Below are 27,178 nucleotides of genomic sequence, written 5' to 3'. Positions count from 1 at the left end.
TCATTAACTCTGGGAGAAAACCTCTAAAAAGAATCTCTTTATGTTGAGTAGTACCAAAAATAACTACAAATGTGTGACTAGTCATTTTACATTTTCTTCTCTTAACTTCAAGCTAGCAGGGCAAGAAATAGAGTGATGGGGACAACAGTGCTTTCAAGGGGCAGGGGCTTCAGAACCAGCTGTCTTCCTGACCTTACAGAATCCCTTAGTCAGCACAGATCCTGGAGCCTCACTAATCTCCTACAAAACGAACTGGACCATCTCGGCAAGTTTTTCCAGCTCTGAAAGTGGAACCAATTGCTGGAGAAGACATTGACTGGCCAGTCGGTCCCCATAGTGTGAACGAACATTACACCTAAATTTAAATTGAGCAAATACAAGTTAATCCAAAAGAAAAGGAATTTAGAAGTTGCACGGTAATTGTCTCCATGTTGTTGTCCAATTTATTTGTCAGATCAGTGACACCAAATACCTTGGCACAGATAGTGCAGTTTAACTAGCGCCTCTGTGTCAGAGTGCTTCTAAGATTTTTAATCTCCGTGGTAAAACAAGATTACATGTAAGTGCTCAGAAGTGGAAGTTTTATTCCTGCATTATGGAATAAGAAAGGAGAGCCATTTTAGTCTAATTGCACATTATTACATAACTCCAGAAGCTTAGCACTCCTTCCCACCCTACACCACAGCAGCTGTGGCCTAGTGCCGCGGTCACTGTTGCCTTCACACTTCTAGGTGGCATTTAATAGTTGACAACATGTGTCATCTATTCTTTGGTGGAATTTGATGATTAAAGTCTCTTCCTGCTCTAAGTCCATGTTCACATAGTAGTTTTATTGAATACAATCCCTTTTTCGTTTTTTGCTTGTAATTCTATAAAGTTTTTTTTTTTTTATTAAAGATTTATTTACCTGAAAGTTACAGAGTTACAAAGAGAGAAGGAGAGACAGAGAGAGAGGTCTTCCGTCCACTAGTTCACTCCCCAGATGCCCGCAATGGCCACAGCTGGGCCAGACCTTAGCCAGGAGACAGGGGCTTCTTCCAGGTCTCCCACATGGGGAGCCGGGGCCCAAGCACTTGGACCATCCTCTGCTGCTTTTCCCAGGCCATTAGCAAGGAGCTGGATTGGAAGTGGAGCAGCCAGGACACAAACCAGCATCCATATGGGATGCTAGCATCCCACGTGGCAGCTTTAGTCTTTATGCCACAGTGCCGGTCCCAATGCCTTCAAGTTTTTCAGCCCATTAATGATTGTGTGACACAGAGTCCTTTATAGAACTTGCTCTTCTGGAACTTTGTTTATTTGTTTTATATTCAGTTGCTGAATTTGAACGTGCTCTTTCCTTTTAGGCTTGATGCATGTCTGTGTTTATTTGTGTCTTTCATAAACTTACAGTAGCTGAAATTAGTATCATTGAGAGAAGATAAAACCGTTTATTTGAGAATTCTGAAACCCTCACCCTCAGTTTGCTTGTGAATCAGCATCCATATAATGTCTCCTGTGTGTTGGGGATCATGCTGGCTGCTCTTGCTTTAAGTGGTTGTGTGAAGAGGAGCATAGAATGCAGCACTGGTGGTGGTGTGTCTCAGCACCTCCCAGGCGAGACTCCGTGTAGAAACAGCATGTGTCTTGTGACATGGAACTTGTAAGTTACAACGGAGCCACAGTAGGCCCTGTTTTCCCAAAGGTTGTATCAAATATTTAACAACTGGTGTGGCATCGGCACTGCCCAAGCAGAACTAATGTTGAACAGCAAGTCCCAGTTCACAAGTTCACATCAGCTCTCCGTCCTGCATGAACTGAGCGTCAGGGAAATGGACTTAAAAGGATACAGACCTGGGTTCTGGTTACGGGGGGAGGCATAGAAAAGAATGAGCTCATGTACCTGTGTTGTAGATTGAGACTAATAAAACTAAAATCTCTAATTTTCTCTCTCCCAGGGACACGATGCATTACTTGACATGGACGTGAACTGCCCTTGTTGCTTTTTTGTACATTTTTGCCTTCACAATTCAACCCTCCCAGCTTCCCCCAAGCCTAATTCTGCAATGCAGACGTTTATTAAACAAAAATTCGTTAGCTGGCAGGTATACAATGATTCCTGCAACCCCTTGTGTAAAACTCAACCAATTCCCAGTTGTCTGTTCTTATAAAAAGTGCTTTATTTGTAGGAGAGGTTCACCTAAGGTGGATAAGGCTGCTTGTGATTGGCCTCAGGCAAGCAACAATCGTCTTCAGCCAGCTGAGGCGCAGGGCTGATGGTACCGGGCTCCAAAGATCAGAGGCCAAGGGTGCCCCAGACTGCCTGCAGTGCGCAGGACAACTTCCACAAGAAAGCCTTACCTTCCCTGCCATGTCAGTGTGGCCCACAGCAAGAATCTTTGCACCTTGGACCGCTGAAGGTTCAAAACTGAGGCATGTCCTGAAAGCTGGAACTGTAGGCCTCATTGGCTACTCATAACCTGCTCGTGTGGCAGGTGCAGGAGTCTTTATAACATGGTAGCTAACACATGTCATTTGGATAACTGTAATCTTGCTAAAAAGAACTCAAATCTAACATGGGCCACACTACTGGTTAATGAACCATTTTCACTGATAAGATCCCAGTCCCAGCAGGACATTGATGTTGATCCAGCCACACACATGGATCCAGCCTGAGTCGTGGCCACCTTGACTCACTGAGCTGTCAGTTCTGAGCTTCTAACAAGAATGCGTGCTCATGGCCCCTGGATCCTATGTTCTGCAACACACTAGCAGCACCGTTTCAGAGCTAACCTGAGTAACACGTACACATAGTATGACATCATCTGTGCCATGCCAGCTCCAAGGAACTCACGGATTTCCTTCCCAGAAACCACGTCTGCTTACTCTGTACAAACTCTCGCCCTCAGTACAGTTCATTTCCATTCCGCCACCATGTCTCGGTGTCTCCTTTGTAGAAACTAAGGATGTGGGTTAAGCCAAAGATGCAGACGGAGAGGAGGAATGCCCTTTTCTTGTCTAAGAGCATTTGCAGTCAAGGAGGAGGCCCGTCACAGAAGAGGTGGTGAAGGTGAAGTCTGTCACAGGTGTCGTAAAGAAGTGTGCCCAAAGTTCTGTTAAATGCAGAAGTGGGAGAGGCAGCAGGGTGTTGATAGTCTGGGTTCTGTTACTGAAAGCACAGCACCATAGCCTGTGTTACACTAAAGCAAAAAGGTGCATTTTGGCTGATGGTTCTAGAGATGGCCTTCTTGCTGGTAGATTTCCTGAGGCTGTGAGGGGTGTCTCATAGTGAGACCAGGAGCAAAAGCGTGCATGTCTTCTGATCTCTCTCCCACTTCTTACAGAACTACCAATAATCATAGGGACTTCACCCTGACGACCCTATCTAACCACAGTGACCTCCCAAGGTCATTGTCAGGTTACTTTTCCACCCTTTTACTACCTTACAGTAGGGATTGAACTCCGACATCAATTTTAGAGGGGACAAACCACAACCAATGTAAGGTAGCTCTGATTTGAGGGAAAGTGTTTGAAGGAAATGACATCTGACAGTGATTGTGGAATGTGAGTGATGAGACAGGTCAATGTGTGGCCATGTGGTGATGAAACAAAGCCAACACAGAGATCAGGGTCTCTGTACCAAGTAGGTCTCCTGCTACACCATTGTCCTAATAAGTTCTGAATTACGGAATTACACCAGAAAGCTAAAGAAGTAAATGTAGAGTTTAAAATTGTCTCCCCTCTCTAAAGCTACAGAAGGAAGCTTATAAAATAGTCTCTGATTTCATCTAGCATTTAATTTTGCTCCTTTTGCTGAGTACCACAATCTGCACAAAAGTTACAGGAGAACTTCTGAAAAATTTTAAAACACCACCAAGATCGCTTTCTATTCTAAATTTATGTACTCCAGCAATCTCCGCTTCTCGCTCATTGTTGGCTTTAATTTTTTAACTCCAAAAACCATCCATCTTTGCCTCTGCTTTCTTATTTCAAGAGAATAACCAGATATGCCCTAACATGCAGAGAGCATATTCAATTCACCAGTTTAAGGATGTCATTAACTATGAAAAGGCCAAAACATATGATACCAGGCTTTTTGGAATTTTTCTGGGGAACACAAAGCAAAACCAAACTGACTGAGTCAATCCTGTGGGCTTGGGTTTGAGTTCCAGATGTAAAATAAGGACATCTGTTGAGAGAGAGTTTTTGTATTTAATCAACTTTCAACCTTGGTCAAACAGATATTAGAGTGTCAGTGGACATCAGCATAATTTAAGCTGAGGTTTGCTCATAGCTTATGCTCATGCTTCTAAGTAGACATTGAAAAGTATGATAAATAAATTGAGCATCCTTTAAGCTCACCCAGATGAGCTCCCCTTTGGAAAGTCACCTTCTGGTGTAGTTCAGAAAACAGTGCTCTGAGCATAGTTCTTTATGTATGCCACTTGGTAGGGGCTCAGTGAACCCTATGTAATTTTTCATTTATTACAAAAGTCTAGCATTGAACTCATGAAATGCATGGCTGCTTTAATTATTCTGTTAATGGCTTCTTTTTCACAGTGGTCATTTTCTACAGCTTTTAAATGTAGTATCAGATAATACTACCTTCTATGTGTGTTGTTCAGGCCCCTTCGGTAGCTCAGTCCTCTGTTTCATGTCGGTGTGTGTTTTGTCAGGTTCCTATAGACCATGTCTCACATGCGGTCCTCCCCGTAGTGCTGCTCTACTCACATGAGGGTGAGACAGGTGGATGCATTTCATCTGTCACAGATGAGTAGGATTGATTCCCACAGTTCATTATATGTTTCAAATTATTACAAAATTTAGAATGAAAGGAAATGTGGTGATAAGCACTTCCTATTTAGATCAATTTAGAATTGATGTCTCTTTTGGTCCTTGTCATCTTTGATTTGATGGTCTGATCCCGTGGAAAATAGAGCAGACACCTGCTTTGTTTTCCACCTTGAACTAAAATTGAACAGTGACGTTTCCAGGAACTTCATTAAGCTTCCTCATGACACAGAATCTTGCTGGGGCACACCTTGTGCTCGTGTGAGGTAACATGTGCTACCTGTGAGCTAAGCAATTGTGATGTCACTGGGTTCCAGTGCTCTATACTGTGTGCGGTACCCAATCCTCAGAAGCAGCCAGGGCTAGAAGGGCGTAGTCATGCCAAAAAGTTTGCGCTATGATGATTTACCCCAGAATATGTATGGAAAGGTAAGGCTTCTGTCTGCATGATACGCCATATTCATAATCCCCGTTCTGTCTTGTATTGAGTTTGTTATTGTATTCATGATTGTAAATCGCCTTCAAGTCCTTTTTACAGAGACAGATCTTTATGGAAGTAAATGCATGTATATTTCATCTCTAGTCTAGCTACAACACTGAGTTAAGACATCAAAATGTTGATGCGCTGGGTTTCTTAGGACTTGATTTCTTTATTTTCTTTGTTTCGATTGCTCATGGGATGCTCAAGTTTTCCATAATGATCCACTTCAGTCTGTTCAGTCACGTTTTCAAGACCAATCATGTTGTGCCAACTCCAGCAGGTTCTGAAAACTAATCAGTGCACATTTCTTCTAGGAATAGCCAATAGGAGATAGGGAAAAGCTTTTCTATTCTTTGTTTTTCCCTAAGAAATGATTCCACCATAACAGTAAATAATGTTATAATCCTCGTTGTTTTTATTTGTTCGTTTTCAGAGGTTCTGTGCATCTGTTAGAGAGTTCTACGGGGAAGTTTTATTTCCTTGCAGTTGGTTTACTGCTTCTTCCTAAGTTGAGTGTGACTCTCCATCCGCAGCAGCTATTAGCTTAGTCAATGTATTCTGGGCTTATTTAAGTTTCAGGATTCATATCGTGTGACTCCTCCGCCCAGCATCACATTAACTGTTTCAAAGCAATGTGCCATTAAAGTGTTGTGGCCATGTTTCTGGCTTTGTTTTTCCCCCCAGCGGGTCTTGAACTATTGATTCTGTTTGCAGTCAGGGGTAAGATCTGTGATGTTCAGCATATGGTTTGCTGTTGTCAGGCCTTTGGGCCTTGTAGGTATCTCCCTCTGTGGTCTTTAGTGTGCATATTTGACCTTTTGACATGTTGCTTTAAAATTTTCTAAGGATCGTGTCTTAGAAAAGTGAATGACTGCATCCTTAGGTTGTAATCAGCTCTTCAAAAATTAAATCGTCGGTTTTTGAGTGCCCTCAGTAGGCTCAAGTAGCGTGCTTTGTAGTCTTGAATTTTCTTAGTGTTTTGTACATAACCATCATGGAACATTCATTGTAGTTCTTTTGCTTCTTAAAAATGCTCAATCTTACAATATGAGCAGAAGAAACATTTTTTAGTACAAGTGTTTTAACAACCATGGTAGGTAATGTCATATGTTGAATGGGGAAGAGAACCAGGTACTAATACCTTAAGGATCTAGTAGGCAAAATTATTTCCATGCTACTCATAACTGTTCAATTTGCTTAAAAATATTGAAGGAAGTTGTTAAAATGACTACTTAATAGTTCATTCTTTTAGATTGTGCATTGTGTCACATGTCCATGTTGTAGTCAAGAATAAATATGTAATGCTGATGTTTAAAGATTTGTTTGTAATTAAAGAAATAATAACTGTTCTTCATAGAAAACAGGGAACAGTTCAAATAAGAATATATGTCTCTGTCCATATCATAATCGCCAGCCACGTGTTAACATAGTTCACATTTTTTCCATGTCTACATAACTGGCTGTCAACCTTCTCTTTCTCTCTCTTCTGAGCACTGCCCCCTTCCCCCAGATTCTTATCCAGAATTAGGAACTTATTGTACATACTGTTTGGTGACTTGTCTTTTTTCCCATTATTTGAGTCTTAAGAAATTATTATGGTATTCATTTTCAGTGACTTAATTTTTGAGAGTATAACTGGCCCAGAATATTTGTAATCAGTTTATTGTTAAAATCATATCTCATTCACCCAAACCTCTGTTGTTCCCACATACTCATTGCTTTAAATAATGCTTGTTGCATTTTTGCAGATTAAATGATCCTATTCTGAATAACTGGAAGTAAAACAGGCCTGATCATTTTTAGTATGTTTAACTTATATTTACTTTAAAATTTATGGAAGTAAGTTCGTTCTTTTTTCATATACAGTTATATAAAAAATGCATGTAATTGTGTAACCAAAATTCATTCTCTTACATCAGAAAATTTCTTCTCTGTGCCCTTTGACTACAGAGTATATTTACTTCTGATTCTGAGACTTGAAGTGATGACATGTGAACAGAATCCACACATAGGCCTACCATTCTGGTGTGACCTCTGTTGACATTTTATAGAATATTCTGGTCTTTTTCCCTATAATAAAAGAGGTCATATAGTCCTTGCTGTTTATAATTTTTTTTACTTGAGTATATAATCATATTTTGTTTAATCACGGCATTGGTTTTGCTTTTCTTTCCTTGGAATTCTAAACAGTGCTACCATGAATGTCTTTGTGTGTTGCCATATGTTGTAAAAAATAGGTCCTAGAAGTAGAATTTTTAGACCTCATGTGTACATTTTTAAGACACATTACATTTTGTTGACTTGCTTTGTAAAACAGTTATACCAGTTTATATGCAGAAGTGTATGGGACAAGCTGTTTTCCTGTATCCTTGGCAATATAAAATTGTTATTTTGTATTTTTGCCCATTTGATGGATGAATAATGAGAGCTTACTATTTTAATTTGTATTATTTGATTTCCTGTGAGGTCGGATTTTTGTCATGTGCTTATTATTTATATTTCTTTTAAAATACAAATTTCTAGTCTGTGATATTGTGTATTTTATTTTGACTTTTTGGGAGAAGATATGCAGAGACATAGAACTTATTTTATAAATTGCCAAAATTGCATCAATAATTGCCAATAATCACATCAGCTCTCTTGATTGCATGTTGAGATTTCTTTTCCTCTTTCACTTACTGACTTTTTATGGCTTTTTTTTTTAGGTTTCATGGAAGTTCTAAGTCCATCCTTTTCCATTTCCTTTATTTATGTTCTGAGTGTGCATGTTGAAGTTAGAGATCCTTTGTACTGACAGACTAGGAAGATTTCCACTGTGCTGTATCAAGGAAGCACAGGTGCAGGGCTGGCATGGGAGTGTATTTATCTAGTCTTGATATTGTCTTTGTGTTTTTTATTCATATGCTTTACAGCCACACGAACTTTTCATTGAAATCTTCTATTTAAACTGCAGAAGCACCATGACATTGAAATGTGTTCTGAGTTAGGCATCTCCTCATATTTGTTTTTCCATTACTGCCTTTGGTCTACATTTTCTATGTTATCTATCCAGTTTCTCTGTGGTATTAAGAAAAACAGTACTTTACTTTGTTACATGACTGTGTCTTTGTTTTTGACATGCCTCAGGACATTGAAGAAAAAGTAAGTAGCAAAACAACCACCTAGTGTGCAAATAGACTCACCTAAACAGCAGTTGAGGGAACAGTCACCCTGACGTGGACTGAGCCAGACCACGCTCGATGGCTTTGAAAAGAATGTTAGCACAGAACCAGGTGCAGCTTCCTCCTGTGACTCCCACACTGGAGTGCTGGTTCCCCTCTGGCCATTCCACTTCCCATCCAGCTCCCTGCTAATGCTCCTGGGAAGGCAGCTGAAGATGGCCCAAGTGCTTGGCTCCCTGTCATCCATGGACGGGGAAGACCTGGGTGGAATTCCTGGTTCCTGGCTTTGGCCTGGCCTAACCGTGGCTGTTGGTGGATATTTGTTGAGTGAACCAGTCTCTGTCATTCTGCTTTAAAACAAAGAATACTAGTACTATTCAGCATTCACTGAAGAAAAAACAAGTAAAAATTTTTTCTAACTCTGGGTGATCTCAGGAGATCTTTTGCATCAGAGATAAAATTCAATTAAGCATACTAGTCCACATACCAAATAGTTTAAACAATGTGTTTTTTTGTTAATCTTAAAATTAATTCATATGTAACCATCTTTGTAAATTTTTAAAAGGCTGTAAAATATTTTGTTACATGTTTTTAGCTTTGTAAAAAAAGTTATTTTAAATTAGAAATGTCATAAGTAAAGGTTTTTAAAATATTTGTATTTACTAGTTACTCAGATAAACAGTTATAGCAGTTTTAATTCCTCACCTCTCCTCCAAGACTGCTGCTGCTTTATAAAAAGAGAAATAAAACAATACCTGCTTAATGTGCAGATTTCACTGGGTAAGTAAGAGGTCTCAAATATAGGATTTGTGTGCAAAATGTTATATAGGCACTTTTGTTGTTGTTCAAGAACATTATTAACCATGTATCATATGCCCAGAAAAAAAAATCAAAGTTTTATTATGCAAATTATTAATCTCAGAAAGAGAAGTTAAACATGACACTCTGTTGTGTGCTGTATTGTGACATTTCCAAATATGTTTGGACAAAGTAGGACACAGCTGTTACAGTAGCCAGAAAATACAATGCAGATTCATTCTTTACATTAAATACAGCAATCATCATCACATTAATGATTTTCTGTGCCAGAGACCTAATACTCCTAGATTGCAAAAATCTTCAGCTTTGTGTACTTACTTCTAATGCAATTTATACTTGACTTTGGCTTTGCTGTTGCTGCTTTTTCTTGATATAGTATATTCTTCATTTCCGTTTTTAGGCTAAGCAGCTGGAAGAGAAAGACCGGGTGATAAAGAAGCAGGATGCATTCTACAAAGAGCAGCTGGCTAGACTGGAGGAAAGGGTATGACTATTTCTTGTCATTGATTCTCTTCTCATACCACGTCGGCAGCTTTCCCACATATTCATTCAAAAATCAATAAATCAGAACTCTGACTGCCTTTCCTACCAGGAAGTGACAGAGTCAGAGAGTTCATTGTCTCCGGACGTGTGTCTTCTTCCTCGGTCATTTGGCATGCAGGTTATTGGTTCATTGATGAATTTCGCTACTCAAGAAGTCCCCCAGATACTCTCCTTTGTGTTACTAATATGAGTGGAATCTACACTGCCTGCAGATCAAACAGTAGAGTCCTACTCTTCACATCTCCAAAGTTTGACGAAATTTGAGTACATTCTTAAAAATGAGTTTTAAAGGCTAGATGAGTATTGTCTTTGTGAAAACTCAGTTTCTCTGCATTTGTGAGTAAGAAATGAATGTCTCTTTCAAAAATGGTAGATAAGAGCTGAACAGTGTAGCACATCTTAAGAAGAAGAGTTAGAAGAAGGAGAGGAGATGGTATGTCTAGCTATGTCTAGTGTATAGTAGATCTACATTTGGGCAGAATTGCCAAGGAGAAAGTTAAGACTGAAATGAAAGAAGACATTGGGTTTCAGACTAGGGGATGGGCATTCAGTGTCATGGTAAAGTCATGGTGTGGGATGTCTCTGTCCTTTCTCAGGAAGCCTGGTTTGATACCTGGTTCCCTCTGTTTCTGATGCAGCTTCCTACTAATGTACATTCCAGAAGGTAGCAGATGATGGCTCCAATACTTGAGTCTTAGGTGAACTTAGATGGAGTTCTGGGCTCCTGGCTTTGGTCTGGTTCAGGCGAGGCTGTGGCAGTATTTGGGGAGTGAAACAGTGGTTGGAAATACTCTCTCTGTTACTCTGCCTTTCAAATCAAATGAAAATTAAAAAAGAAAAAAAAAAAAAAACGAATAGGAGTTTGAGCACCTAATCAGTGCCTCTATTCAATGAAGTGGGTTTGTTGTCTAGATTAGCTTCATACATAAACCATGAGATTAGAGTGAACTCTTCCTTCCTTTTGATTCAGTGTCCCTAGTATGATTTACTTAGGACACATTTGATAAGACAGTAAGAAAAAAAAAATAAGAAGTACACTATTAAACCTCCACTAAATACAGTAATTTATATGTTCATTGTGTTTGTGTGTCTCCCTTTCTCCCTGAACTGAGTTGCTTCTTGAATGTAGGGACCATTTTCTCAGTCATTCAGCAGGTAGTCTACTTGAGCATCTAATACGTCAGAGATACACTGGTGAAGAAGATGACCTAAGCATCTGCCCCCGTGGCATTTCAGTTCAGTTAAACCAGTTGGGCACACTGTGTGGCAGGCTTTGAGAACATGGGGAGCAGTAAAGCAGCTGGGGACGGGCATCTCGGGGCTGAGGTGTACGGGCTCAGGTGCAGAGTGAAGAGGCTCTCTGAAGTGATGGCGCCGGAGGAGAAACCGGTAGTGATAGAGCAGCAGGTCACTGTCAGAGGCCGGAAGCGGGTGGCGGGGGGGTCTCTTGGCAGGAAGCCGGGGGGTCTCTCGGCATGTTTGGGGACGCTGGAGCGCTGGTATGAAGGAGCTTTCCTGGACAAGAGCTGAGCAGAGGACACGCAGTGAGACATTCTGGCACTAACTGAGGCAGGTAGTGGCAGCGACCGCAGCCAGGGTACCAGCTCTGAAGGTAAGGAGTGTGCTTGGATATTTCTAAGATAGAGCTTACCAAACATGCTGATGTTTTTGAACATGAGTGAGACAGAAAAGGCTCAAAGGTACTCTAGATATTTGGCTTTTATAAGGAGAAAGATGAATTTCCCACGGACGCGACTATTAAAATTTGGAATAGGATGTGGGTGGTGGAGGAAATCAAAGGTTTAATTTTGGGTGTGGATTTTGAGTACTTCTTAAGACATCCACGTAGAGATGTTGAGTAGACCTACAGTGAAACAGTTTAGAGAAGAGGTCGGCAGTTTCTGATGAAAAGGGCCAGGTGTGATCCCTGTGTGAGCTTGGCCTCTGCTTTTGTGATGGGAGAGCGAATGGTGTGAGCCTGTGAGTGAGTGCGTGGGAGTCTTCTCACTTTATAGACCCCAGCATTCCAACTTCATAGCATTTTCATGTCAAAAAAGTTTTTTTTTTATCATTTCTTCAACCATTAGAAAAGCGTATGTCCAGTGTTAGCGCTGTTGAAAACCAGGTAGTGAGTTGGCCCGTGAGTTGCAGTCTGCAGAAGTGTGGATTGGCGCACGGGCTCCCACTGTTGGGTGCCTTGGGTTCACCTCCTCAATAACTTGGACCACCTTACGTAGCCCGTCAGTGTCCTCAGCTGTAAGATGTGGGTATGATGGTGTTTACCATCCTAACTTAAGATTAGCTAACACTCACCACGCATCTGTAACACTAGCCCATAGTAACCATTCAGCCACTGGCAGCCACAGTGCTATGTCTGGCGTAGAGTTAATATGTGTTGCTGAAGACGTGATTAAAATGACAGTTTTTGAGGTGTCAAAAAGGTGTCAAAGGTACCTCTTTGCTCCCACTCAATGATAGATTGTTTTTGTATTTTTTTTTTTGACATCAAGTTTTATTGTATTATTGTATTATTCACCCATTGCTCATCAATCCGATACTGTTACTGAGAATTTCAGTGATTGGTATAGGAGACTGAGGAGACTTGCCCTTGGTGGATTGCATTTGTCTGCTAACAGGTAACCTGTTGTTTTTGGCAGCAAATAGAACAGGTAATACATTGGTGGATATGGTGTGACGAGCTCAAATGTATGTGATTCGCATCTTACGTAACAGACTGTGCCTTTGAAGGTCAGGTTGGAAGCACCAAATGAGCTTAGAATCGTGATGTGGAATGAGCACACTGCTATTAATTAATACGTAATAACCCATTTTATTGATCTGGTGCAAGGATTGTTAGGCTAGGAATCAGAAGGCAGGCCTTGCCATCCAGTTCTTCGTTAGTTCCCCTCAAGTCTGTGGTCTCTGGTTCTTGGTCTTTAAAGTGGGGTAATGCTCTGCTCCTGGGTCATCCTTACAGGTTAGAAGCTTGTACTTGTAAAAGGCCCTGAAACACTAGAACAGCTTAACCAGTAGGAGCTGCAGCCATAAAAAAATATCTTACTTGCCATTGTATCAAAGTACTAATAAATACTATAGTATTATTCAGCTTCTCATGTCTGCTGCCCATTTCCATGAAGTTGGCTTTTTGTTTGTTTCTGCCATTCCTAAAGTACCCAAGTAGAGTTTTTTCCAGCTGGACTTCATCCAGGATTATTTGAAAGACGTTGAAGACACTAAGGAGGAGGCATTTTCTAGGCTTCATGCAAAAGATTACAGAGGGATTCCTTCTCTTGTCTCGTGGTGGCAGTGAGAATTATGAGGTCTAACATTTCCGATAGGAATTCTACATACCTTGTGTTTGAAAGGTAGAAGTGCTGAATTTATATTGCACAATGTAAGAAGAAATTATAATAGTAGAGTAACCTGCAGAATCATCCAACTTCCCTTTGCCATCTGGGTTGCCCTGATTTAAAAGTGGATGCATTCACATACCTGTCTCTTCTTTTAACCAACGGCAATGAGGAAACTGTGGAGAGTGAATACCAGGTGGTCATTCTTGGGAAGCAAAGGGGCAGTGGGTAGGAGGAAAGTGTACTGAGCATGTGCCGTAGTTGTTCCTATAATCCCAGCCTGGGTTGTTTCTCAGGTCGGTCTCTATAAACCCTTGGTCAGTTACATAACACCCCTGTATGAATGCAGCCTTGTCGTCCCCGATACCGAGATTGGCCAGTCAGCAGCGAGTCCGAGACTGCGAGAATCTTCTCTTCCCACTAACTTGTGAGGAACGATGAGCTTAATTTAGCTGGACACCAGTTTTGTCCTTCCTAGAACCAGTATTCAAAAACAACTCGTTACTGGGAATCAAAGCCGTCTGAAAAGTGTTTCAAGTCCAAGTCCTTGTTCCACAGTTGGTCAAGTGATGCTGGCTTGTGAAACCGCATCAGCGTAGACGGGAAAGTGAAGTTCGGTCTCTCAGCATCATTAGAGGTGTCTCGTGCAGCCGTGAGGCTTGACGGCAGTGAATTCCTGGTTCTTGGTGTAAGAGACTTGGAGAGCAGCAACTTCTCACTGTGAATCTGAGACCTGAAGGATACTAATTCCTGCTTAGTGATTCGATGAGAGGAAGCCCAGAGCGGCTTTTTAAGGAAAAGGCTCTTAAATGTTTTTAAGGAGCTTTTCGTAAGTCCTTTGGGGAATTCTTTTTTGTTTTTCCAGTTTTATTAAGATACGATGCCACATTTTATTTATAATCATTATGATTCGCTATGTGTGTTTTGAGGGCAGAGCTCATTTTTTCCCTTTGTTTTCTAAAACTCACACATAGTAGGAGGGTAGAGCCTATATCATCAATTATGTCTATGCAGTTACTGTAGTTTTTAAATATACACAAGATGTAATAATCTGTTTATTAATCATTTCAGTAAACAAGTTAAACCTACCCAATGGGAAAGTCAAGTACAGCTGTGAATAATCTGATGTTATTTATGGCATCATTTTTGTGATAGCTAATGATAGCATGTAGTGAGCATTTATGTTGTATTAGGCCCTTTGCATGAATTTTCACAAGCAACCCATGAGTCTTCCCACTCTCGTTGAGGTGCAGGTGCTGAGGCAAGAAGTCACTTGCCCAAGAACAGCCACAGCATGACAGATCCGGATTTGAGCCAGGCTCGACCCCAAGCTTTTCGCCACTGTGTTGTCATTAGGATGTGTTGGTTCTGTATGTGAGAAGGTTACGTCCTACTGATGTAGTACTAGCTCTTTGGGTGGTGCAGGTTTCTAGGTCCTGATGTCATAACTTGATTACTGAGACCTCCTGACCTGAAAATACTAAACATTCAAAAATGCATAACCACCCCCTCCCCACAACACACACCCAGGATCTGTATTTCCTGACACCATTTGACCAAGAGGAACTAAATAGTGTCTTATTTAGCAACTGCAGGATGATACCCCTGAGAGTTATTTCTTTGGATTTGAAGTAAGCAGCTCTTCGTCATTTCAGCAATTGTAGATTTTATATTTGAGTTGTTTGTGGAGTCACACTTTCACAGTCTGGCCAAAGGGGTTTCATCTTATTCCATCTCCTAGAAAAAGAACAAACTCTCTTGACTTTCAGTCAGCGGTTTGTATGGTTGTTTCATCAGAGTCCGAGCTGGCTGTGTGTGCTACAGGGAACTGTTTCATTTCCGGTAGTGTGAGGCCTGTGGGAGGGAAGTGAGATGGAGGACCTGGGGGTAAAAGAGGGTGGAATCCCTGTTCTCCCAGAGGTCTTCCAGAATGGAGGCCACTGTGTCCCCAGGATATACCAGAGACTTGGTCTCTGTGATAGTTGGATGGTGTGTCTTGCATGCAGAACTTCTTAATTCTGAGCCAGCATTGATTCGCTCAGCTGACTCCCCTTTGCTCTTGGCTTTCGCAAGACGCAGCGTGAAGGGAGATGTGACAGCCCCGATGACCTCAGGAGCTGTGCTGAGGGGGATCCAAAAGCTTATTTGGGAGCAATCAATGTGCAGATCAACCCAGCCGCGTGCCCTGTATTGCTTCCAGTGTGCAGGCTCCTCTGGCTGTCAGCAGCTATTTGCATACACACTGTAGTGTAGTAAAAGCCCACAGAATCAAGAAGAGGGAGTCATACAAGCTAGGCAAAAGAGAGTAATGTGAGGAGAATGGTGAAAAACAAATTGCTACTAGGAAGAGAAGAACATTACTAGTCAGTCGCCTGTGGAGAGAGTTGCTAATTAAATTCAAAGGTCATGGTTACATCAAATGGACAAATTTTAAGTCTCACGGTGAGTGACATATCTTCTATTACATCATCAAGCGTTGGGCTCCTCTGTATAATCAAATTGACTTTTTCATTGCTTGACTTCTTTGTCAATTAGTACCTTTGTTTCGGTGCTCCTCCGTGCAAGGCTTGGGGAGAAATAATGCCAGCGATGATAATAAAGAGAGATGACGACAGAACAGGTTATTGTCAGCGCAGTGTGCTCCTTCTTGGGAGAAATTATTCTGTGTTTTTACTACCAGATGAAGCCTGGTAGTCATGTTAAAATATTTCAGTGAGGGAAAGCTTTTCAAGAGATGAATCTGAGATACCAAAATACAAGCAGTTCTTTTTTGGAGGAAAGGGGAGGGGGGGTAACTCAATAAACTTAGTTTATAAACTGAAATACCTCTTTGATATTCTCTTCCTAAAGTGCCTTCCAAACAGTTGTCCCTGATTTCAGGTCAGGGCGACTCACCCTAGCCATGCAACATGAGACAGCAAGTTTAACACAATCGTGAAAAGTAACAGGTTATGCTCCTTTGCACTTGTCAACCTAGAGAGCGGTGTTAGTCCTTTGACGCGTGGAGGTTTTGTTCACTTGTGTTGGAATCAGGGCAGCGTCTCTGTGGTTTCCGTAGTTACCGGGAGCTGCAGGAACAGGCCTGAGGTCCTCTGGACCAGGGGTTTGGATGTTGAAGGCAACAGAAGCCATTGTCACTTTTAATTGTAATGTCATTGCGAGAGACATAGGTTTTTGTCAAAGTGGCTTGGAGCATGCACACTGAGTTACTCTCAATTTTTTATCATTAGCAGATAATGATACTTCAAATAAATGCACTTGGATGTTAATTGTTAGGTGGAAAAATTTATAAGGCCCACTGTCACCGTATCTTTTGTTAATATAATTGACACAGCAATTTATTATTGAGGTGGAGAGACTGAATCACTTTCCGCTCTTAGCTGCTCTCCTAAAGGAGGTTTATTATTGCAGAGATTCCAAAAGTAGAAAGCAAGATGGACTACCCTCCTCACCACCACCACCAATTTCATTCTCCAAGGGAAAAAAAAATCAATGGATATGGGGGTCTTATCCTTAATTCATTATTCAATAAATCCTCCAATGCATTGGCTTTTCTGTTAACCTCTCTGAAATTTCAAATGGGAAATGTGGTTTAGGTAACCTTGAATTGCTTTTTAATCTGGCTTTAGGGATATAAAACTGACTTTCTTTTTTTTCTTTTTGGTGGTGAGCTGTTAAAAGTGCATCCCATTAAAATGATCCCCTTAACTGGAGCCAGTTTTTCGATGTCTAACTTTAGAGGAACGATTTGCAAATCATGGGGTCAGCACTTAATTTGGGGCTCTATTTACCATGTAGGCTGTCAAGAAGTATTAACCTTAAGGTAAGATGAGAACATGGAGTACAAAGCTGTGAGCCGATGCCACACAGTACACCAGGTATTAAATAGCATTATCCATCCTGCTTGCTGCAGTAAATAGGATTTCACTATTATGATGTGTCAGGGCTTTCAGTGAAATCAAATTTACAAGACACTAAACTGCCATCCTCTCTGCTGAGCAGCTTTCTTCTGCGATCTTGCTTTCATATTAATCCTGTTGGTAGGAAATACTTGTACCAATTGTGCATGGAAATGATAATTTAATGATCTCTCCCTTTTCTCCATTCAGAGCTTAGAATGGACCACTGTGCTTTGCAGAGCCAGCCCCAGGGCTCTGGGAAGGAGATAATGTATAGTTCATCTTTAAAGCCCCGTACTGCCTTTCTGTGAGAGCCTGTAATGATCATAAACGCTACGATGCCAACAATATGGGTTGCGTACTTGCTCGACTCTCCATGTTTCTTTTACCCTTTTGCAAGTCTATACAATGAAATAATTAGTTTCTGTTTTCCATGATGGTTTCTAAACACGATATGCCACTTGAATGAGTAAAGACAAGGTAAGAAGCATTATGAAATCCATGAGAAACTGGTTCCACTTTTAATGATTCTGTATATTTTGGGGGCAGCTCAGCAGGCTGTTTGATTTGAAGAAGACTTAATGCCCTCCTTTCTTTTCTTTGACATCTTTTCTTGCCATTGGAAGGATATTGCAGCCAGGAAGCCACCCTGTGTTTCCTGTGTATGAGATTTAAAATGGGCTCAATCTTTTACATTTTCTTCCCATCGAGCTTCAAAGTTAGTGACTGTGTTTCTTCCTGATGTCTTGTTTATTTATGAATTCCAAGTACACTCCATTTAGACACAGCAGCCGATGCTTATTTCCCTATTCTACTGACTAAAAAGTTAAAATACATGAATATTAAATTTCTTAAAGGAAATGGCAGGGCTCGTGTTAGGAAAATGCTCTTCAATCCTAGTTTTATGTTCAGACCAGGAGACAGCTGTGCCTCTATAAGGGATTATGTTTCAACACGTTAGAAAGATATATTTGGTCATTAAAGCTTTTGCAAATAATATTAGCTCATAGTACTATCAAGTAAGAAGTACCCACATCTGAACTTGGCATATGAAACAGGTTTGTGCGGTTAAGGGAAGCTTGTAATGAAGAGAAACCCAAATCCAGTGCGGTCACCAAGACTAAGATAGGATTTTTACCTTGATCCTGCTCATCAGAATTCTCCGGGGGTGGGCGGGAGGAATTCTTGGTAGTCACCGTTGATTCAGAAACACATGAGTTAGTCCCCTACAGCGAGGCAGGCACTGTCCACAGATACTGTGGTGGCTACCCACAGCACAGACACTCACTGGCAGGCAGCTGCTGTACTTCTCCCTAACACAGTGGATCCATAGAGGCCTTGCCAGACTGTTCCTTTCAGGAATAGATCTGCTGCCTTTGTTCCGCACACATCTGAAGATCATGAGGTTTAGAGAGAAATCGGTTGGGTTGAAGAGTCCCATCAGGTTAAATTCTCAGACACAAACCCCATGCCCAGTGCACTGGTCACAGCAGATAGCTCTCTCTGAAAATAAATATTAAATGTGTAAGTTCCAGAAAAACCCTGCCTCCCCTTTGATCACTATAATAGTGCTTGGTGCACAATAGACACTAGGTAAGTTTTTAAAATTCAGATGTTTGTCGGGGAGTGGAGAGAGTTCCATGACAAACTAATTAAAAGAAATGCTACATGTAACTAACCTACCAGGTTTCTGTGCTGTGAGTCTTCTTAGAGCTCTCATACATTGAGAGTTTCAAGGTGAGGATATTACATGCCTTGGTTCAGTATTGGTCTGAAATAGCATCTTTCTTTCAAGAAACATGCATTAATTTATCACAGTACATCATCGAGATCTGTGTGCCCTGCACAGTTCTGTTACTCAAACTATTTATTTATTGATTTGAAAGGCAGAGAGAGAGAGATGGGGAGAGGGGGAGATAGTTGCTTGTCTGCTGGTTCGCTCCCCAAACGTATGCCACTGCTGGGACTGGGCCCGGCTGGAGCCAGGAGCCACAACTCCATCTGCGTGTCCCAGGAGGATAGTAGTAACTCAAGTGCTTGGGCCATCATCTGCTGCTTCCCAGGTACATGAACAGAAGGCTGGTCAGAAACATGGAGTAGCCATCCCAGTATGGAATATGGGCGTCCCAAGCTACGGCCTAACCATTGCTACCTTACACCCTTTGGATCCTTGGCTTGCATTCTGGATGGAGAAGCCATAGAGTTTTATTGGTGGAATAACTGGGGAGTTTCTGAGGAGCCGCGAGCATCCTTGGATTGCCTCGCTTTACAGAGCTGAGGCCTGAGGATTCCAAAGCCACTGCAGGTGGGCTGGGTTCTCGGTACCCTGAGTTCTCTTCATAACCCTTAGTCTGTGCGTGTTTGGGAAAACTATAGCCCATAGTAGGTATCTCATTTATGTCTTTATGTTTAGGTATTCCTGATCTAAGCTTGGTGTGCCCAGTCTCCCCAGGATTAGGAATGGTGGATGGTGGTGTCTCACCTCCAACGTCCTCTTCCAGGATTCTTTGCTCTGCCCATGAACCTGAGAGGAGGACATCCTCTCCTGAAGAATCCAGCCTCAGGGCTCGGCAGAAAGCCCCTGAGCACCCAGGGTCTCAGGGAATTTCTGCTCTTTGATGAAGCATAATAGGGAGGAATCAGTTCGGGTGAATATTTCCTTAGCTCTGTCCGCCAAGGAGAGGATGCGGCAACATTGTCCTTTCAGAAGCTCGGCTTTTCCGTGCCCCTGCAGAGTCTGTAGGGCCTGCTCCTACTGTGTGAGCAGCAGTCAGCTTCGCTGGCCTAGGTCAGACAGTGCTCCTTTGGCACCGCAGGGCAGCACGGTTGCTTGATGAAGGCCCGTCATCGCTGCTGTGTCGTTTAGTTTGCCTTCAGAGATGTTGAGACCCAGAGTTCAGGGAGCCGAGCGTGGCTGCAGAAGCAGTGACGTGCAATGTTTGCATAAGCTCTGTGACAGTGGGAGCCTCACCTGTTCCCAGCCCAGTGCTTGGTAAATACTTGTTGAGGAAATGAAGGAGGAAGCATTCTGCTTGTGCGCTAGAGATGCGTGTTGCAGACGGCTTGGCTGGCTCTCACCTCCAGTAAGGCTGCATCCTGCAGGTGCACGCAGACTGCAGGAGGATCCTGCTCCTCCAGGCGTGCCAGCTGCGTGTCTTACGCACACAAAATTAAACCCCAGTGCAATTACATTCTCAGCAAACTTTGGAAGTAAATCAAATCAGACTGTCTAAGTGACGTTCTTACCCCTTATTTTTACATGGCTTTTGAGGGGGGAGAGGTGGTGGTGATAACAGTTTTATCCACAAACCTTGTCCTAAATAGAAGGCCAGCTTCATTTACTATGCCAGCCCTGGGTTTTGGATGAAAGCACAGAGTTATACCATTTCAAATCTTATTTCCACCAACATAAACTTTAGGATTCCGTTTCCCCTGAGCTTTTTGATGTCTTCTGGTATTCTCGGTACTGTGCACCATGGACGTCCTTGTTGACGCAAGGCCCAGGAAATGTAGTGTCACCATCAGTGTTAGCAGTATCTTTGTTAAGACGGCTGCCATCCACTGGAAGTGACAACACAATACAGAGTAGACCTTTAGGGGAAGGTGTTACCTATCTTCCGCACACTCCACCAGCTGACTTTGTTGTTGAAGCCCATTGGTTGTCACTGTGGGGCGTAGCCAGGCCTCTGCTGCCCCCGGGGTAGCAGCAGCCCCTCTTGCAATGTGATGGCAGTGAGTGGTCTGGCTGCCATGAGGGGTTTTGATCTTAGGTTCATTATGCAATTTGTTTACTTATTTGAAAAGCAGAGTTGCACAGCAAGAGGAAAAGGCAAAGACAGAGAGAGAGGGTTCCTCCATCTGCTGATTCACTCCCCAAATGGCTACAATGTCTGGGACTGGGCCCAGGCCGGCTGAAGCCAGGAGCCAGGAGCTTCATCCAGGTCTCCCATGTGGGTGCGGGGCCCCAAGCACTTGGGCCACCTTCTATTGCTTTCCCAGGTGCATTTGCAGGGAGCTGGATTGGAGGTGGAGCAGCTGGGAATTGAACCAGCACCCATATGGGATGCCAGTGGGTGGCTTTACCAGCTACGCCACAGCGCCGGCCCTTCCTGCGCCGCTGTAAGAAGATTTTTCGTGGAAGTGAGCCTGGCATATTTTTGGTTAGAACCACACGAGTCCGGTAACAGATTCTCAGCCACATTTCCTTTGGCAGCACTTGCACTTGGCTTCTCTGATTAGCTTCAACAACCATAGGCTTACTTATTAGTGGACTGGGTTTAAAGAGGAATTGAAACAGCGTGATAGATATGGCTGTAGAACACAGGCTGAATTGAACTGTTGAGAGTCAGGGAGCACTTTAGGTCTGTGGGTTGTACCCTATTCCTCTGAGGAGTCGAAGAAAAAGGAAGTGGAGTTTAGAAATACTGTGGTGAGGGGCTGGTGCTGTGGTGTAGCAGGTAAAGCTCCCAGCTGCACTGGGGCATCCCATATAGGTCCTGGCTGCTCCACTTCCAACGCAGCTTCCTGCACATGGCCGGGGAAAAGCAGTGGGGGATGGCCCGAGTGCTTTGGCCCCCGCCACCCATGTGGGACACCAGGAGGAAGCTCCTGGCTCCTGGCTTTGGGCCTGGCCCAGCTCTGGCAGTTGTAGTTGTCTGGATGGTGAGCCAGTGGATGGAATGTCTCTTCTTCTTTGCCTGTAACTTTCAAATAAATAAATAAATAAATGTAAAAAAAGAAAGAAAGAAATACTATGGTGAGAATAAACAGAAATGAAAATTGAAAGCTGAGCGAGCTCTGGCCGGTTTGTGGTGATGAGACTTAATGTGGTGACAGCCTCTAACCACGGCGTCTGCACAGCCCTGCCTTCCTCCCCTTCTGCTTAGACTCTGTAATATGGAATCTTGGGGCATAAACATCCTGTAAACTAGACTGTAGTTGTAAATATGGGCTTACTGTCGCTTTCCTTTTGAGACTTAATTGACCCTGTTTTGGTGCTTTAGTTTTAGAGCAGAGATGTTTCTTCTATCCTAGAACCATTTGGTCTTCAACTGTCCCATGCTGTGCCACCAAATGGACTTTAGTCATTAATAATCTCAGTAAAGGGGCCGGCACTGTGGCGTACAGGTAAAGCCGCTGCCTGCAATGCCGGCATCCCATGTGGGCATTGGCTCGGCTCCCGGCTCCCTGCTGTTGTACCTGGGAAAGAGTGGAAGATGGCCCGAGTGCTTGGGGCCCCTGCCACCGTGGGAGGCCTGGGTGAAAGTCCTGGCTCCTGGCTTCGGTCTGGCCCAGCCCAGACTGTTGCGGTCATTTGGGGAGTGAACCAGCAGATGGAAGATGTCTCTCTCTCTGTAACTCTCTTTCAAATAAATAAAATTAATCCTAAAAAAAGAAATCTCGGGAAATACTAGTCAACGACTCTTAATCTGTCCCCTCTTTCACCTTCCTCGATGCAGATTCTTCCCATGCGCTGCTTTTGTGCCCTTCTGCCCACCCCGGGGGGGGGGGAACCTCCCGCCTGCCCTCTCCCTGTGCAATTCCTCTGCCCTCTGTCGGGTGCCCCCTCCTTAGTGATGTTGAGCACAGGTATTGCACGTGGTAGACACTGTGTTTTACGCAGTGATTAAACAGTTTACTTCCAGTGTCTCCTGCTTCCTCTTTGCCTGTTACCTCTCTTTAACATCAGTCTATCCAGAACTTAATCATAACCCTTGTTCTGTTTGGATCGTGCGTGCTGTGGGGTAGGGAGTGAGAGTGGAAGTGAGTGTAGAGTAAAGCAAGATGGAGGGTAAAAGGCACTTAGCTTATTACCTGGAGTACGCCGGTCCATGTGCTGAGAAAATTTGTATCTTTATCCTATCCTGAAGATGAAAATGTAACCAGAAATACAATGAGTGCTTCTGTAGTTCCAGCAAAATAATGCATAATAAATTGTGAACTGTCTATTCTCATGGTGCAGTTGCTCTAAATTGTAGAAATTTGGCAGACATCCCTAAAACTATTTGTTAAAATTCAGTAGTATGTAATTAAAGACAGAGACTGCCATTTCACCAGTGGGTCCATAAAAAATTATATTATGTATCATTTGGATTTGACCCTGACTCATTTCCCAAAAGAATAATGCCAGAGAAAGACAAAAGGGTAAGTATTTTAGTCTAAATGGAGGTTCAAATTATATAAAGTAACTGAATTTACAGAAATACCAGTTATGTTCTGGCTGTTTAAGAGTAATTATGCAGAAGATCTTTTCTGAATGAATATTACTTTAGAAGTGGCCAAGTAGCAGCAGCAATTGTGATGAAATTCTGGGTTTCCAAGCCTTCCCCGACAACAAAGCAAGTTTACTGATGATTTAAGCCTATCGTGAATGACGATTTAAAACAATATTGATAGAACAACCAGGATAATATGTTAATAAAATGGAATAATTGCTCCTTGGAATTTTAGCATTCAACTAGAACCAGAAGTATACTCTAAGGAAAAAAAAAATATATATATATATATATATATATTGTTTGAAAGTCAGAGAAGGAGAAAGAGAAGGGAGATCCATCTTCCATCCACTGGTTTACTTCCCAAATGGCCACAATGGCCAGGGCTGGGCCACACTGAAACCAGGAGCTTCTTCTAGTTCTCCCATATGGGTGGCAGGGGCACAAGCACTTAGGCCATCTTCCACTGCTTCCCAAGGTGCATTAGCAGGGAGCTAGATTGAGAGTGGAACAGATGGGGGCCGACACTGTGTTTTGTAGTAGGCTAAGCCTCCACCTGCAGTGCCAACATCCCAGAGGGATGCTGTTTTGAGTCCCAGCTGCTCCTTTTCCAGTCCAGCTCCCTGCTGGTGGCCTGGGTAAGGAATAAAAGATGGCCCAAGTGCTTGGGCCTCTGCACCCTCAAAGAAGCTCCTGGCTCCTGGCTTCGGATCTACTCAGCTCTGGCCATTGTGGCCATTTGGGGAGAGAACCAGGAGATGGAAGACCTCTCTCCATCTCTCCCTCTCACTGAAACTCTGCCTCTCAAATCAATAAATAAATCTTAAAAAAAAAAAAAAAAAGGTGGAGCAGATAAAGCTCAAACCAGCACTCATATGGGATGCCAGCATAGCAGGTGGTGGCCTAACCTGCTGGCACCACAGTGCCCACCCCAGAAGTATACTTTCTTCAGCCAAAAAAGCAGAAAACTCATGCCTTGGAGATGAGTTTTATGTAGCTGGCAAGAATGTGGCAACTGTCTTACCCATCATTGCCACTATTCCATCAAACAGCTCTTGCAAGTGACTGAGTATTTGTCTATTTAGGTACCTAGAGCTGATATGTGTTGGGGTGAAACTTCTTACTATTGCAGATGGGGTTTAAATTGATGAATCCTTTGAATATCATTTCTTAGGTTTTGTGAAAATCAGACACACAATAAGATTTCACCAGCTCTGTTGACATCGTGTGGGCTGGCATGCAAAGTAATATTAGCGTTGATCGCTCTACTGAGGGAAGGAAGTTTTCAGTTGAACTCTCCTGACTTGTAGCAGAACGGAACACTGAACCTGCTGATTCATTCCTGGTGCTAGTTTTCAGACACTCTCGAGCGTTGTTTTGTTTTGTTTTATTTTATTTTATTTTATTTATTTATTTTTGACAGGCAGAGTGGACAGTGAGAGAGAGAGACAGAGAAAGGTCTTCCTTTTGCCGTTGGTTCACCCTCCAATGGCCGCCACGGCCGGTGCGCTGCGGCCAGTGCACCGTGCTGATCCGAAGCCAGGAGCCAGACGCTTTCTCCTGGTCTCCCATGGGGTGTAGGGCCCAAACACTTGGGCCATCCTCCACTGCACTCCCGGGCCACAGCAGAGAGCTGGCCTGGAAGAGGGGCAACCGAGACAGAATCCGGCGCCCCGACTGGGACTAGAACCCGGTGTGCCGGCACCGCAAGGCGGAGGATTAGCCTAGTGAGCCCCGGCGCCGGCTCGAGTGTTGTAAACTAGTGATTCCCAAGTGCTTGTACCACCACTTCATAATCACCCGAGATTTCTAGAATAATCCCAGGCCTCCGAATCTTAGGGAGGTGGGCTCAGTTGATTCTGGAATACATCAAAGGCTTAGGTCCCGTCCCCCAAAGAGTCTCAAGGTAGATGTGATCATGTCCAAGGAGATATGGCTTCAAAAGTTTGACCCCCTACTTATCAGCTGTTTGTCCTCAGAAACGTTATGGAGCCTGTTTGGTTCTCAGAGTCCTTATCTGTAAAATGACCCTTGTAGCATAGATGGTGTGTGGATAGAAAATAAAACGGGGGCCAATGCTGTGGCTCACTCGCCGGCATCCCATATTGGTGCTGGGTTCTAGTCTCGGTTGCCCCTCTTTCAGTCCAGCTCTCTGCTGTGGCCCGGGAGTGCAGTGGAGGATGGCCCAGGTGCTTGGGCCCTTGCACCCGCATGGGAGACCAGGAAAAGCACCTGGCTCCTGGCTTCGGATTCGCACAGCACTGGCCATAGCAGCCATTTGGGAGGTGAACCAACGGAGGGAAGACCTTTCTTCCTGCCTGTCTGTCTGTCTCTCTAACTCTGTCAACTAAAAAGAATAACAAAGAAAGAAAAGAAAGCGATAGAATAATCTGGGGATTTGTGGCTTTATTAAATTAGGGACGGTGCCAGCTCACAGCAGTATCCAGCAAGTTGATAATGACACAGCTGTTTGAGGTAGCTTATCGAGAAAAAGGAATAGACTAGTAGGCTTGCTGATTTCTATTTGTTGAAATGTTGCATTGAATTTTGCCACAAGGACAAGAATCACTGGTTCAACTGTAGAATGATCTTTGTAATGTAGAAATAATGATTTAAGAGACCTGCTATGAAGCCTATGTAATCTTTCAGATTGATTGGACTTCCTTATGAACGTTTTAGTGACAAATGGAATTTCTGTCCTGTGGATTCCCCTTGCAGTGCAGCAAGACCGCATGTGGCCGGGATGCCAGTCTTGCATCTCAGCCAGCACCCATTGAGGGCTTTCTGCCCCCTCCGCCTTTTGAGCAGAGGCTTGCTTGAGTCGACATGAGTCAGCTCATGGGTGGGAAATGAAACACAGCGCAGAGCCGGTTGAGCCTCCACTTTCCCACCTCTATCAAAAGTGGTTTGTTTATTAAACCCTGAGATGCTATGATATTGGGAGCCCAAGCATCAGGCACCCAGGAGGAAGGAGCCAGGCTCCGAAGAGGTTGTGAAGCCTGAAGTCTGGGGGCACCAGCGTGAAGGAGGCTGCTGGGGCTGGGGGGAGGGGGACCTCGGGATCCAGAGGAAATGCTAGGCGGCGGCCCCCGCGAGGATGCGCCGTGAGCATGTCTCCTGGCGTTCGGTTTTGTTTTAATCTTCCAGCACAATTCCTGATTCACGACATCAGCGCAGCACAAACTGTGCCTTTCATGGTGTTTTTCAACACCAGGTAAGAGGTGCAGAATAAGCTTTAGTTCGTGTCTTCTGTATGATCCTTTGAAACATGCAGGGCAGCAAACAGGAGCCGCTGTGGAAGTTGGGAGAAGACCGGTCCCTGGGTCGTGGTGCCCAGGACAAGAGCAGTCCAGGGTGGTTCCTCCGGAACAGGCGCGGCTCTTCCAGTCGGGGTGTTCACGGCTGAGCCTCCTGGTGTGCAGGTGTCTTCTTGGGAAAGGAGGGTTTCATTTTAGATTGCGTCCCTGAGAGGCAGAGAACATTCCTGGGGTCCCCGCACTGGGAAAATGTCAGGAGGGCGTTGATATCCTCATTGCAAATTTCATCTCCACAGAAAATGCACCGGGTCAGACGTAGCCTGGCGGGTCTCATCATTTTATGCCATTTATGCAAGAGCCTATTAAAAGCACTCACCAAAGAGCAAAGCACCAAAGTCCTTTTAATTATAAAACTAAGGGTCTCAGCATATTGTCAGCCGGCTCAGAAAAAAATTCACAGGCTGCGTTACTTTTCTGAAGAATGCACTTTTTTTTTTTTTTTAACTAAAGTCTTCAAAAGGCATTCTGAGATTGGAGAATTTTTACTGAAATTCAATGACTAAATATCTCAGGCTTAAAAAGCAGCAAGTAGTAACATTTTAAAATGCCTGTCTATCTGAATGAACTACAAATATCTTGCTAATGTAATTTAAAAATTTATATTTCTCCCATGACTTCCTGTT

At 43.2% G+C, this 27,178-nt stretch overlaps 1 protein-coding gene across 6 annotated transcripts in view; it reads left to right on the top strand.

Annotated features, from left to right (window-relative positions):
• Window positions 1-27,178, top strand: part of CHCHD3 (coiled-coil-helix-coiled-coil-helix domain containing 3) — a 282,325-nt gene that overhangs the window by 174,291 nt on the left and 80,856 nt on the right. For 3 of the 6 annotated variants that reach the window (XR_011387456.1, XM_008258131.3, XM_008258129.3), the window contains exons 5-6: window positions 8,378-8,392; window positions 9,632-9,715. Coding sequence is in view for 4 of the 6 variants with exons in the window: in XM_008258131.3 (XP_008256353.1) it covers window positions 8,378-8,392; window positions 9,632-9,715 (99 nt within the window). In the remaining 2 variants the exon portion in view is untranslated. The remainder of the gene's footprint in view (window positions 1-8,377; window positions 8,393-9,631; window positions 9,716-27,178) is intronic. The other 3 variants (XR_011387457.1, XM_008258130.3, XM_070071323.1) reach the window with 1 other exon arrangement.

The sequence above is a fragment of the Oryctolagus cuniculus genome, chromosome 3, assembly GCF_964237555.1.
Source record: "Oryctolagus cuniculus chromosome 3, mOryCun1.1, whole genome shotgun sequence".
Taxonomy (NCBI): domain Eukaryota; kingdom Metazoa; phylum Chordata; class Mammalia; order Lagomorpha; family Leporidae; genus Oryctolagus; species Oryctolagus cuniculus.
Note: the sequence above shows the minus strand (reverse complement) of the source record. Positions and strands in the feature narration are given on the sequence as shown.